This window comes from Engystomops pustulosus, chromosome 6 (assembly GCF_040894005.1).
Source record: "Engystomops pustulosus chromosome 6, aEngPut4.maternal, whole genome shotgun sequence".
NCBI lineage: Eukaryota > Metazoa > Chordata > Amphibia > Anura > Leptodactylidae > Engystomops > Engystomops pustulosus.
Window position 1 is genome coordinate 149847227 of NC_092416.1, and position 14969 is coordinate 149862195.

The following is a 14969-nucleotide window of genomic DNA, read 5'->3' on the forward strand; positions in this document are numbered from 1 at the left end:
AGAATTTATGTAGCTAACATTTTAGTTTGTTTTTAAAATGTGTGTGTTTTTATTTTATAGCCGAATATGGATTTTCCGAAAGAGACCTCGAGAGCTTAAGAAGCAATTTCTTGTCTGTTGATGGCGTCCGAACGCTCAAAGATTCACCCAGCGAAAAGTCTTCAGTAGTCAGAGACCCTTTAATATGTAATAAAGACTCCTGTGAAAGAGTGGCTGAACAAAGTGTAAATGTCACACTTGGTGGCAATGTTGGAAACCTGATGCTCCAAGAGCTCAATGCCAATATGCAGACAGAAAGGCAACCGTGCAGTGAAAGTCAGAATGTAAAAATTGCAATTGATTATCAATATGATAAAAGTGATTCCATCCTGGAAAATATGAGCAGCACTCAGAGTAGTCCTGTCGATGCCTCTACTGCAGTGTCAAGGGAACGCATGAAGAAGAGTATTAAGAAAGTTAATGAGTGGTTCCTGAAGACAGATGAGCTGTTGAACAACTCTATCAAGGAGCATGAGTTACTACCTGATGACTTTCAGGTGGAGGATCAGGATGGTTCCGAGAAAGGTTCCAGCAGGTCTGATGAGACCGAAATTATGGCGGTCTCTCATCTTCATGATGTGGCGGAAGCTGTTGAGAAAAGTACGGTTAGCGTTGAGGATAAAGTATTTGGTAGAGTGTACAAAAGAGAGAAAAAGACAAATCTAGTGAGTAAAATGACATGTGTTGCAGATGTCCACGTAGATGGGGGGCTGGAACCCTTAAAAGTTAACGAGATTCCAAAAATAGCCAATTTAAAGCCAAAAAGTTCTAGCGGTCTTCAGCCTGAGCACTTCATTAAAAAGGTGGTGGATAAAGAACACCATTCAGACCGCATTACTAGTGGTCACGTCATTGTGGATGATTTTGGTTTGGATGTCGCAAATGATCAGCAGAAAGCACCTAATGCAGTATTTGTAGATGAAGACAAAATAGAGGTGATTGGACAAGATTTGGAAACTGTTTCAGATGCACTAACAAGTAGACCAAAGAAGCAAAAGAGGTCTTTGAAAAAGAAGTCCCAACGTACACTGACAATGCAATCTCTCCATTCAACTATAGCAAAAGATCTAGACCCGTGCCAACAAAAAAGTCCTCTTCTATCCTCTGGAGTAAAAATTGACAGCTATCCTAGTAGCATTGAAACTGACCAGAAAATGGACCAGAAAAATGTTAGGCGAAGCAAGAGACTTCATTTGGTAAATGATCCTACGGAGATAAAGACTAATGTGAAACCTATTAGGAGTAATACATCACACATGGAAGATCTTCGAAATGACATGCCCACCTTGATGAACTGTGAAGTACCACATGTACCTGCTGCTCTGTCAGAGGACAATGGGTCCCAAATTAATGGCAAGTCTCCAATTGCAGTGCTTAATGTGGCAAATGGAGATTCACATGTGGAAGATGTAAGCAAGGAATCATCTCCTATACTGGAGCACAATGCAGAACCAGTAGCAGATGCAGAAGAGATGGAGGACTCCGACCTTGACACCCAACTCCTGCTAAAGACATTTAAAAGTGCCAAGAGGATGTCCTTCAAACTTGGTCCAGTGACTGAATCTGCCGATAAGGAAAACTATGACCCAATGGACATCTCTGATATTGGGACCACAAACGGACATCAAGGTACAAACTTTCAGGACAACCCTTTTAGTCTGTGTAAACCTAACGAAGAACTTGACGGAAGTAGGCACAAGAGCATCCAAGAAGACCTGCCTCAACACTCAAGAAATTTGAGGTCTAAAAAGAATTCCCGATCATCTTCTGAGGTGAAGAGTCCGTCTAAGATTAAAGATAACCTTAAAGTACGTACTACTGACAACGTCGATGACCAGCTGAATGATATTAAAGACATTGAGGCTCATGAAGAATGTAATAATGGTAAAAATGCTGCTGTAAGTAAAAGTGAAGGATCCAAACTGCATTCGGAAACTGAATCGATGTCTCTGTACCCTGTAGTTACTCATCAGAATCTTGCTGCAGCCAGGCGAGGAGACACCAGAACTGGGATCGGTCAAGGAGAAAATGAAGCCAGTAGGAGCGATTGTTATCAGAAGTGCAGTTTTGATGAAGAGCAAGTAAATCAAATTACTTCTTCTAATGGTTCTCAAGGGTCAATGACGGGCAAACTATTAGGCCGTCCAGCTCCTCGGAATAGCAGTCCTGCAAAAAGTCCTGAAGTTTTCTCTGATACGCCTGATGGATTGTTAGGCTGTGTTGAAAGACTTGGAGAAGATACAAGATGCGATGCTGCTGAAAAGTCATTTGTCTTTGGAGAAGGCAAGAAGTCAAAATTGTTTGACTGCTCCACGTCTCCTGTCAGCCAATCACAAGTTGTAAGAAAGCGAAAACGTAAAGTGCAAAAGTTAGAATCTTCAGAAGAAGAAGAGTCTAGCGGAGATGAGGAGTTACCGTGTTTTAATGAATTGTTTGGCAAAGCATCGGTTGTTGCTGATCTGAAAAACACATCTGCCAGCTCTTCACCCAAGCAGCAAGGTGGTGGTGCCCTGGCAATGTTTAGTAGCTGCAGCACTAGTGGCAAAACTCAGACTAGCCTCATGCTCCCCCAGGCAGCCTTAGTCTGTAGTCAGGAATCTCAGTGTTCTGTCAACCTGTTCTCTTCCCAATCAAACACATCTGATCACTCTATGAATGGAGCCACCGATAACACAAAGCATAGGAGTCTGGAGAATAGTCCGAAAAGAGCAAGAGTGTGCTGTAATGATGAAGAGATGGCCAATGTAGAGAATGCGGAAGAAGAAAGGACTACTGCGGAGAATGATGATGAAGAGCCATGCCAAGATCAAAACTTGGGTATGAAACCGCTTTATTTTGTAAAATGTAGTAAATTTAGCCCCACAGTGATTGTGGCATATTTACTGAATTGGCCTCAGATATTGTGGCAAACATGACATACCCAAACGCAGACCTGAAGCGTCTATATTATAATAAATGCGGTTATTATTGAGCTTCCTTTTTTCCTGCCAGTTCACCAGAATGTTACTGAAAAGCACCACTAAGGTGCAAGGGGTTATCATGCCCACCAGCGCTATTATTCTTTCTCTGCTGTCCAGTCACCCCTTTACACAATGGTTGATATCCCATGCAGAAAGTAGGTGTTACGTAAGAAAATAGGTGCACCAGTAGTCATGGCCACACCCCTGAGGCACAAATTCCCTAATTTATAGAAAAATGACTGCTGCAAAGTCTTAAGGCATTGAAGCAAAAGCCTCTCCTGGTCCTAAACACATCTCATCAGAGACCGCAGCCCCACCTTCACAACATTGCTCTGGACAAACGTTATGTAGTGTATCGAGGTTGCGGTATTGCCGCTACTACTTTTGGACACGGAGGTCCTCTTATTCCCGTTGTCATATTGTTAGGTAAAGCCGTTCTCAGTCCTATAATAATTTTGTCCCCAGAAGGGGTGTTACTGGGATTTTAGTAGATGTCCTGATTACTGTTCTAAAAGTATGGCAAACATTTAATGTAACAAAACACAGAGATAGAAGATGGACAATACAAAAAAAATCTAATATATATAATATATTATTGGGAAAAATACATTTTGTGAATAAAAAGTTCAGTCATTAAAGAGGCTGCTCATTCAATACTAGTTTTCCTCCCCATCCACAGGTTGGTGTGACCCCCCATGGATCACAAGATCACGGTGATCTGTTGAATAGAGAAGTTGCTCTCCCATACTTGCTCTCTATTTATCTCAACGACGTGTGCAGATATTAGTGAGCGTAGTACTCGGCGTAGTAACCCTTGCACCTCAGTGCCTTAAACAGTTAATCGAGCGACAGCGCACCTGTTCAGCCTACCACTCAACTAATCTGGGGTACAACGGTTCTCATGATCTTTGGGGGTCCTATCACTGGGAACCTCCCTGATCAGTAATTTATCTCCTTTACTATGGATAGGAGAAACGTAACAACTGGACAGTCCCTTTAAAGCCTTTTTAGGCTTGGTCATTAAGGGGTTAAGTAACTTGTGCATCATCCGCCCGATAGTGATTATAGTCTATCACTAGAAGGATACATGCACACCGTTTTGGGTCCCTCCTCTACAAAATCCATCAGAAAATTATGCATCTAGAATGTGATATGGAATTAATTTGAATCTCCTCCCTTTGAGATTAATCTGCCAAGAAAAATTGGCATTTCTCGGATTGTAAATTTTTCCTCCAGATATCTGATGTACATGGGGCAGGATTTAACAAAAATGTGATAAATGTCACTGTAATACGTTAGGGATGTTTGACTTGCAGATCCGCAGTGTACGTGTAACTCTTTGGTGCTATCCATCTGAGCTACAATGTCATGTGCTTGTCTTCCCAGGTGACGTGTCTGGATGTGAGAGTGAGGCCAGTCACACCGGGGACTCCTCCGGACTGTCTTCTCAGTGTGAAATCCTCAATACACAGGTATATTCCTAAACCTTTATACTTCTAACCTGTTAGTAACTTATTACAGAATGTAATATATAAAGCTGAGTGTATGGGGGTCATTTATCATTAGACCAGCTCCTTGGGATAGTTCTATGTCTATTTTAGGGGCTTTGCTGCCCATCAGATTTATTAAAGTGGCTTTGACCCTTTAATAATTGTTCTTATAAACTATTTTCTGTATGGGATATTATTTTCAAAAAGTCCCAAAAAAAGTCTCATGCATAAAATGTCTCAGCACATAGACCAGCAGGGGACTGAAGTGACTATCAGACTTTTTATTACACTTTTTGCAAAAGTCTCAAGTCATGAATCTGCTTTGCATAGTGTTGCACTAGCAGTACGGTAGTTCTATGTTTACACCAGATTAATGTAGAGTTGTATATAGTCCTGTGAGACTTTTTAGCAGGGACAAGAATCAAAAACCATCAATGTGACTACTTTGTGACTTTTTTATGTCAAAAAAGCCCAGGAAAACCAATGGTAAATAACCCCTGTGTATGTATGTATGTATGTATGTATGTATGTATGTCCGCTAAAGGAATCTGCACTGTTTCGTTTACAATCACCAAACTTTGCACAGCCGCTCCCTGTGACTCAGGGAACATCATAGACTAGATTGTATGCGCTTTCCAAAATACACTTATTAACCGACATATACAGGAGCCTTTGTCTGCTGCTGTGGCAGTTGGCAACCAATCACAGGTTAGTTTGTATTTTGCCACAGGTCATTCATCTAAGCCTTGAGCTTTGATTGGTTAATGAGTATAGGACCACTCATATGTGAGGTAATATGACCGATAGAGAGGCAGAGGGGGAGAGAGGGAGAAAGCGAGGCAGATGGATAGATGCACAGATAGAGAGACAATCCTGGATAGATATAGAAATAAAATATTTTTTGTTAATAATAATATAATTCTTTATTTATATAGCGCACACAGATTACGCAGCGCTGCAGAAAGCCAGCCAAATTGTTAGCCGATTCTATTTTTTGCTATAGCTATGGCTGGTTTACTAAAAGTAGAACAAACCCAGAATAATCTCCTGGTAGTGACGTGTCAGGGACTTCTACCTGCATTAGTGGGTTTGTAGCCGTCATTAAAGAATTTGATGCTCATGTATGTGTCGCGCTTTATAATAGTGCATGCATTACCCTTGCTCTCCACATGGTGGCAGTGTTGCCTCACCCCATAGCTCCATCCATTGTTGGATGCTTAGAGCTCAATCAGCCTCCTCTGTCATTGTCGTAAATACATTCACTCCTCTCTCTCTTTTTTTCGGGAAAAGCTTTCTTGACGCAGTAAATTATGTGCATTCGGCGGAGTATGTTTGAGTGCAATTTGTAAACTTTTGTTGACGTTTTAAAGCTATTTCCAGGAGAGCTTTCTTCTTGATTTTGATGAGGACAATATACAAATAAGAGTCTTCTCCAAGGTCCAGGCAATCTAGAGATGAAAATAGCAAGGGCCACTTGTGAGAGAGCGGAGAGGAACAAATGTGCTTCTGGTTGGATTGTGGTTATTGCATTGTTGGATTATAATTGCGCCGTCTGTATTCAGAATTTGCGCTTTTTTATTGCCCATCCATTGCGACAAACCCTGAACTTGAAATTCTCCGTAGAAGACATGCACAGCCATATGCAATGGCGCATGCACACCAAGTCGGATGTCATTGCTGTGATGCCATGGCAAGTCCTGGTGAATATCCAGTATGTTTTTTTGAAACAACATGTATATATACACACATAATGTGCTGCCTCTTTTCTTTACATGGTGATAATAATATCCTAGTAATTAGGAGGCTTTGCAGCACAGGGGACATTGTTATTGGGTGGTCTCCTTTCATGTGATAATGAGACCGCTCTGGATCCAGAGTCATCACATTTAAATATGAGGTGCAGCAGTTTCGATACAGTTTACTGATTGATTATATTATTACAGAAGAATTTTATATTCAGTTTAGAGGCAAAAAACAATTGAAAGTGTATTCTGGATCTTTATTACTGATGATCAATATAACATTAGCTGTTGGGGTCTAATTCCCTATTTAGCTGTGTGATGGAAATGACTGCTGGGACCTATAATGATCACAAGAACGAGGGTCACTCTCCCCCCAATTGGGAGTGACAGGTCACACATGTGTATGAGAGTGCAGGAAATGTCATAGCACAGCATTAGGAATGTTGAACATTGGACAATCCCTTTAATGTTTTTGAGGTGTCCAACTATGATCTCCTCACATTGACTGGTAACACCCACTTGTCATTTTATTCACAAATGTGGGATCCAACATTCAAACGACTGCTGATTCCTACATCTGATTTATTGGAAAGGGGAATTGATCTGCAGTTTCCGGGGTTGACCACTACTCGGAGAAAGGAGCTGTGGTTCCATCAAAAAATTAGCTGATTAGTGGGGGCGATTGTCAGACCACCACACATTTCATCTCATTGACCTATCATATGAATTGGTCATCAATTACACGAACATGGAAAACGACTTAAGGTATTTTTTCCAAAACGCAAGGTTTTATACCAAAAAAGTTTTATATTGCTAGGTAAAAAACGAAGAATTTCTCCCAATGTGCCACAGATTGGTAAAAAGGAGGCGCAATGCTTATACCACATGAATGTGAATACTAGCTGAGTCATTGCTTTGTGATGAGGCAGGTTTTCTCTACATTGCTGTGACTAGAGGAGATTGCGGCTGGTGAAGTACATATGTGACTTATTCTTTTCAGTACATGGTACTTGCTTGAACTCCTCTATTCCATTAGTTTTGAGTCATCTTTATGTGTGAGGATTAAAGGCCATCTGACTAAGAGAAAAAATAGCGGAGCAACAGCGCCTCTCTGGTCCATGGCCAGTGTCTGCTATTGCAACTTAGCCAAAGCACTCTGTATTATACTGTCTGTCTATCAGCTATATCCTTCTATCCCCTAGTAGTTCCTGGAGTGGCTGCAATGCCTGGTCCACTTTTCCCATTTCACAGAATTTTAGGCTGGATTAACACTGATGTTGGCGCGCGGGGAGAGGTGGAGGAGGTGAGCGCCGCTCACCCCCGCCCCTCTCCATAGGGATACATGGCGCACAACGCCGTATGCCGTGGAAAGATGGGATATGTCCTATCTTTTCACGGGGTACAGAGCGATGCGGTGCCGCACATGTGCAGCACCTTACCGCTCCCGTATGGCGCTGTGCTGCGCCGCTTAAGGGTTATTCCAAGGGGGCAGGGGTGGAAATGCTCTAGATCTAGGTACCCATTTTCCATGGATGTAACGTCCAGTGGCTGCCCAGGCCACAGGTTTTCCAGCAATGTTTCCTAAAGGGGTTGTGTGTGGTATGAAAATCATGGTAGCTTTTCTCCACACTTGACTCATGGTTAGTGAATAGTTTTTTAAGCTCCATTCATTTTCATACAACTGATTATTGGCACAAACAAAGGTCTGGTGTGATAATTGTTGGAAAAAAGGAGCCATGCTATAATCCCTTTAAAGAGAACCTGTCACCAGGTTTTACCCTACTACCAGTCTCCTCAGGTAGGGGATAAAATGTCCTTTGTAAAACTTTTTTGTGAAATCTCAGCTGTTTACCTATAAACAATATCCCCTATAGTTAGGCAAATGTAGGCTGCAGATAATGATCCAGTTCCAGCCTATGTGTAACTACTTTTATGCACAGTTCTGTAGCTCACAGAATCATGAAAGATGAGATTAATATCTTTAATATGACACACAAAATTTGTTTCTGGGTACTATAGAACAGAAAATGGTGGCTTCTGAAGTGACACTTCCAACCACTAAACTTGGCTCCTCTTATGTGAAAATGGGAAGAGAAGAGTCATATTTGCCTGACTTTTGGGGAGTTTTTGTATGGGTAAATGGATGAGCGTTCACATAAAAGAAGGAATTCTAGAAAGGACATTTCATCGCCTACCTGTGGGGGGGGGGGGCTGGTAGTTTAGTGGGGTATAACCCGGTGACTGGTTCCCTTTAAAAGCTGTATTAAGAGGACTGAGATGTGTATATTACACTGGGTTATGGCTGCTGATCCTGACCCAGGAACATCATTGGGATATATGGCATCTTACATGTCAGCTTTCTTCTACATTTCCAGGAAGAATATTAGGGGAACAGCACAAGATATAAATTGTCCTTTCATTGGAATACATGTATTTATAAAAATGGACTAGTGTAAAATATTTTCCAGGCTTGTGAGGAGATGAAGCATTGGTGCGGTACAATAATTAAATTGGCTGTGACCCTTCATGTTTTCGTCACGTTTCCCCCCTCCATCTTGAGGTTTCTGTAGACTTTCATTGTTACTATGACAATAACATATTGCCTCTCGAAGTCTTAAATAATCTCTTCTGTTCCCAAAAACACGATTTAGGATTTTAAAGCAGTCATCCATCCTAGCAACTGTGAAGAGGGGGAAAACATTAATTTGGCTAAAAGCTTTTCTGAGATGTGTATCTGAGGTAAAAAAAAAAAAAACATTGGCGCGGAGCAGGTTACTGAAGTCCCTTTCGTGCTGTGTGGCGGATAGCAGAATAAACACCTGGGTAATTCCTCTCCTGTCTCGCCCCGTTCCCATCAGAGCGCTCCTTACAGTTTGAGAAATCTGCAAGAAACGTGCGTCTGACAGAGTAGAAAGCACAGAAATCTCTTTACAGCACTTTACAGCGTCGCCTGACAGCTTTCTGGGGCAAAGTATTGCGGCGTGAGATTTCCTTGAAAATAATGGGAATTATTGATCCCACCGCTGTAAAAAGTGTGTTTGTGACCGGTACAAAGTGTCTTTTCATGGAGAAATATCTTGGCTTTATTTTTCCATTAAATGAAAATCTCTAAAAGCGGATTTTTTTTATTTTTTTGGGATAGAAAGTGGATTTTTTTTTCCCACTCTCCTTTTATAATTTCTGACGAATGAGCTGACAGACTTTTCTTGAACTGGATCCGTTATTACAGATGTTTTATAGGATGTCAATACAACAAGTATGTTATATGTGGAGTGCAGGGTAAATACCAGTACCGCATGTTCTTAAAGGTGTTGTCTGGGATCATACAGTAGGGGCTGCATCAAAATAACAAAAGAACCTACACTAACTTTAATATTGTGTCAACGCCACATGGCCACTGCAGTTTATCACTGGCCTCAGAACAGTTGTCTGTCTGTCTGTCTATCTATCTATCTATCTATTTGAGGAAATTGTAAGCAGCACACAAACAATAGAGGTAACGGTGGGCGCAGGCACAATAGGACCAGGCCTCAGATCCTTCAATGTTAGAATAGGAGAAAATAGGCAGCACTCCAGGACATCCAATGTAAGGTGTAGCAAGTGGATTCTTTATTCCATGTTTTCAGGTACAGCAAAGTACAGGCTGTACTTTGCTGGTGCAGACACTTCTTAAATTCATGTGGCAAGCAGTTTGCACGTTCTTTCTAGTCTGACAGAAAACTGGCGCAAACGCTTAAATAAATGTGAGCCACCGTGTCCTATCTGCATGCAGCATACTGCTAGATCAGGAGGAACTTAGAAGATTGTATATGGTGTCCTGTCTGCAGGCAGCATATAATGGAGCAGGAGGTACTGAGCAGATTGTATACAGTGTCCTATCTGCAGGCAGCATATGGCTAGATCAGGAGGAACTGAGCAGGTTGTAAATAGTGACCTGTCTACAGGCAACTGATAATAGAGCAGGAGGTACTGAGCAGATTGCATACAGTGTCCTATCTGCAGGCAGCATATAATACAGCAGGAGGCACTGAGAAGATTGTATATAGTGTCCTGTCTACAGGCAGCATATAATGGAGCAGGAGGTACTGAGCAGATTGTATACAGTGTCCTATCTGCATGCAGCATACTGCTAGATCAGGAGGAACATAGAAGATTGTATATGGTGTCCTGTCTGCAGGCAGCATATAATGGAGCAGGAGGTACTGAGCAGATTGTATACAGTGTCCTATCTGCAGGCAGCATATAATAGAGCAGGAGGTACTGAGCAGATTGCATACAGTGTCCTATCTGCAGGCAGCATATGGCTAGATCAGGAGGAACTGAGCAGGTTGTAAATAGTGACCTGTCTACAGGCAACAGATAATAGAGCAGGAGGAGCTGAACATGTAGCGGGTTCAATGTAATTCTTGCTATTTTGGACTAATCAGTGAATGACAGGTATTTGAGGCGGCCAATTGCTGAGAAGGGCTGCTCAAATGGAAGATCTTCTGTTCCCGTTCCTAGAAGTATCCTATAGGGTGCTGTGTATGAACCATCATGATTTTGTTATCTCCCGCTATATATTATACTTATATAATGATAAGAAAGATTGTATCCAGCAACAACTATGGATATGTGGCAAAATCTTCCTTTATCCATCCATATTAAAACGGAGTACGTCTGTATAAAATGGCCACTGCGACCATCGCGTTACGGGGGAAAGCCTTAATCGCGGTGGCAGTACGGTTGCTTCTTCTCCTAGCGGCTACACAATAACACTGTTTAGTTATACTGGGTTTTACCGTACTGAAAAACATTGCAAAGAAAGCGAATGACATAGGTAGCTATAAGGTTCGAAAACTGGCTTTGGGGTTTGGTCATCTATAATACTTCCCCTATGAAAGGTCTGAACCACACATCTCTATACTCCTGATCAGATATGGAGGTGTTTGCATCTGAATGCTGTAGTTTCAGTATAGACAATACCAGACAGGATGGTATAGCTTGTATACATTTATATATGGAGCTTTAATGTAATTACATTTGAAGTCGCTTTTGTTCCTCTCCTTTAAGATCTACAGTATTTCAGTTTTTCTCCAGAAGTAGATTAAACTCCCAGGGCGTCTTCTCTTCCAGCAGCGGGAGGCCATGCGGAACAATTTAGAGAAACTCCAGAGAGAAATGGCTGTCCTGGAAGCGGTCTTGGAACAGCATGGTAGCCAGAGTCCTGCGTGTGCGAGGGAGCGAGCATCCACAGCTGAGCGTGTCACAATAAGACCCCAGGAGGCCCGCGAGAAACAAGCAGACTACGGTAAATATGCGCATAGTCAAAGCCGCACTTTGTATAATGACTCATTGCTTACCCCATCCATTCCAGCTGCAAACGGCGCCAGCGTGCTGGGAAAAATTACCATGTACTTCTGTTCTAACAGTCTGTGTCGTATCAACTTAGCCAGAATGTTTTAGCACGAGTGGGCATATGCGACGGCATAAAAGTAATCAGACTCTCACCATGCGTGCCCGATATGTAAAGACCAAGAAATGTATGCAGACGTGTAAAATCTACATTCTGGTTGGAATTTCACATTCGTTGGGGGCCATAGATTGATTCTGGTGCCTCAAGGTCGTTGTACAGCTTGCGAAGTGATCTGGGGAGCGGCATCAGTCCTTCTAGAAACATATTAGCATAATTTTAAATGTTGATTTTAGAAGGGAGAATGCCATGGAAAACAAATATAAGGTGGTTACGTCAGTCACAGTGCCTGGATCTATGAGTAAGTGTCCCTGGTTTATCATGGATTTTGATGGTAGATTTCCTTTAAAGCGGTTACCCGCCGGGTATAACAAGACCCATTGGTTGGGATGGGGCGGGTAAAAAAAATTAACATGGATTTATCTCCCAGTGCCCTCCCGACCTCCAGCGTTGCGATCTTTCCAATCCGTGCCCCATTTAAACAAACAGGAGCATGGATGCCGCACTGCACTCAGCCTTTGATGCTACGAAGGGGCTTTGGTAATGCCCCCACACTGAGCCCTTCTGGTGCATTAGCCCAATTTTAAAAGTTGAATTTAAAAGGATGGAGGCCATAGATAACAAATATAAGAAGATTACACGGTCACAGTGCCTGGATCTATGAGTAAGTACCCCTGGTTTATTGTGCTTGATTTTGATGGTAGATTTCCTTTAAAGTGTCCTTTATTAAAGGGGTTTTCCCATTCCAAATTAATGGTGTTATTTCTATGATAAAAAGTTATACAATTTCCAATATACTTTCAGTATCAATTCCTTATGTGTGTTTTTTTCTGCTTGCTGTCATTGTATAAAAAGCTTCTATGTTTACATGCAGTGGACAGAAATCCGACTCTGGTCACACAGGTGCACGGCTCGTTAGTATCATAGAGAGTAATCAGAGCTGTGTGATATATAACGAGCCGTGCACCTGTGTGACCATGGTCAGATTTCTATCTACAGAAAGTAAACATAGAAGCTTTCTATAGCAGGACAGCAAGCAGAGATCTAGAAAACTATGAGGAATTTCTACAGAAAGTATATTGGAAAATTGTATAACTTTTTATAATACAAACACTAATATAAATTTGCTTTAATGGGAAAACCCCTTTCAGCTTTTTCCCCGTATATCAAAGGCCCTTGAGCTGGATTTCCAAATTCTCCCAAAATCTATAAATCTAATGAGGAAAAATCTCTGAAGTTTAGTAAGTTAAAGGGGTTGTGTCACCATAGCACATGGCTGTAATTGGGTCCAATGCATTGTTACAAGTACTTTCACCATTTACACTTATTACAGCCTTACTGAGATAACTACTCTTGTTATGGTTGCTGGCGCCCTCTAGTGGTAGCTGTGTCCCCTCCTGAGTTACAGCTGATCTGGCCGAGTCTGCGCACAAACATTCCCCCAGCTGCTCTGCACTACAGATCACTCCACACTGAGAGATCAGCTGACACACTGCAGCCAATAGGAAGTGAGAGAGGAGGAGGGGCAGAGATTGTGCAGTGATGGCCACTGCTTACCAGCTCCACAGATGCTTCCAGCAGCAGATACAAGGTAACTGCAGCCAGACATGGCTATCTGCTGCTCAGAGGATGGATCTGCTGCACAACATGGATCATAGCAATATAGCAGCCCTCTCCTCCCTCCACCATTAGTCAGGTCACACAGGAGGCTGCAGAGATAACACAAGTAACAGGCTGACCTCTCCTGATGCAGTCCTCCTCCTGTACTCTCCTCCATGCACTGTCCCTCCATGCTACCCTGCTGTCCTGCAGTCCTCCTCCTGTACTCTCCACCATTCACTGTCCCTCCATACTACCCTGCTCTCCTGCAGTCCTCCTCCTGTACTCTCCTCCATGCACTGTCCCTCCATGTTACCCTGCTCTCCTGCAGTCCTCCTCCTGTACTCTCCACCATTCACTGTCCCTCCATGCTACACTGCTGTCCTGCAGTCCTCCTCCTGTACTCTCCTCCATGCACTGTCCCTCCATGCTACCCTGCTCTCCTGCAGTCCTCCTCCTGTACTCTCCTCCATGCACTGTCCCTCCATGTTACACTGCTCTCCTGCAGTCCTCCTCCTGTACTCTCCACCATTCACTGTCCCTCCATGCTACACTGCTGTCCTGCAGTCCTCCTCCTGTACTCTCCTCCATGCACTGTCCCTCCATGCTACCCTGCTCTCCTGCAGTCCTCCTCCTGTACTCTCCACCATGCACTGTCCCTCCATGTTACCCTGCTCTCCTGCAGTCCTCCTCCTGTACTCTCCTCCATGCACTGTCCCTCCATGCTACACTGCTCTCCTGCAGTCCTCCTCCTGTACTCTCCTCCATGCACTGTCCCTCCATGTTACCCTGCTCTCCTGCAGTCCTCCTCCTGTACTCTCCTCCATGCACTGTCCCTCCATGCTATACTGCTCTCCTGCAGTCCTCCTCCTGTACTCTCCTCCATGCACTGTCCCTCCATGTTACCCTGCTCTCCTGCAGTCCTCCTGTACTCTCCTCCATGCACTGTCCCTCCATGCTACACTGCTCTCCTGCAGTCCTCCTCCTGTACTCTCCTCCATGCACTGTTCCTCCATGTTACCCTGCTGTCCTGCAGTCCTCCTCCTGTACTCTCCACCATTCACTGTCCCTCCATGCTATACTGCTGTCCTGCAGTCCTCCTCCTGTACTCTCCTCCATGCACTGTCCCTCCATGCTACCCTGCTCTCCTGCAGTCCTCCTCCTGTACTCTCCTCCATGCACTGTCCCTCCATGTTACACTGCTCTCCTGCAGTCCTCCTCCTGTACTCTCCACCATGCACTGTCCCTCCATGTTACACTGCTCTCCTGCAGTCCTCCTCCTGTACTCTCCACCATGCACTGTCCCTCCATGTTACACTGCTCTCCTGCAGTCCTCCTCCTGTACTCTCCTCCATGCACTGTCCCTCCATGTTACCCTGCTGTCCTGCAGTCCTCCTCCTGTACTCTCCACCATTCACTGTCCCTCCATGTTACCCTGCTCTCCTGCAGTCCACCTCCTGTACTCTCCACCATGCACTGTCCCTCCATGTTACCCTGCTGTCCTGCAGTCCTCCTCCTGTACTCTCCACCATTCACTGTCCCTCCATGCTATACTGCTGTCCTGCAGTCCTCCTCCTGTACTCTCCTCCATGCACTGTCCCTCCATGCTACCCTGCTCTCCTGCAGTCCTTCTCCTGTACTCTCCTCCATGCACTGTCCCTCCATGTTACACTGCTCTCCTGCAGTC

General features: G+C 43.6%; 1 protein-coding gene across 4 annotated transcripts in view; it reads left to right on the plus strand.

The window, feature by feature from the left end:
• The window catches only part of BRCA1 (BRCA1 DNA repair associated), a 101634-nt gene that overhangs the window by 33539 nt on the left and 53126 nt on the right, over positions 1-14969 (plus strand). For 3 of the 4 annotated variants that reach the window (XM_072111769.1, XM_072111771.1, XM_072111770.1), the window contains exons 10-12: positions 61-2856; positions 4386-4471; positions 11347-11521. In XM_072111769.1, coding sequence (XP_071967870.1) covers positions 61-2856; positions 4386-4471; positions 11347-11521 — 3057 coding nt within the window. The remainder of the gene's footprint in view (positions 1-60; positions 2857-4385; positions 4472-11346; positions 11522-14969) is intronic. The other variant, XM_072111772.1, reaches the window with a different exon arrangement.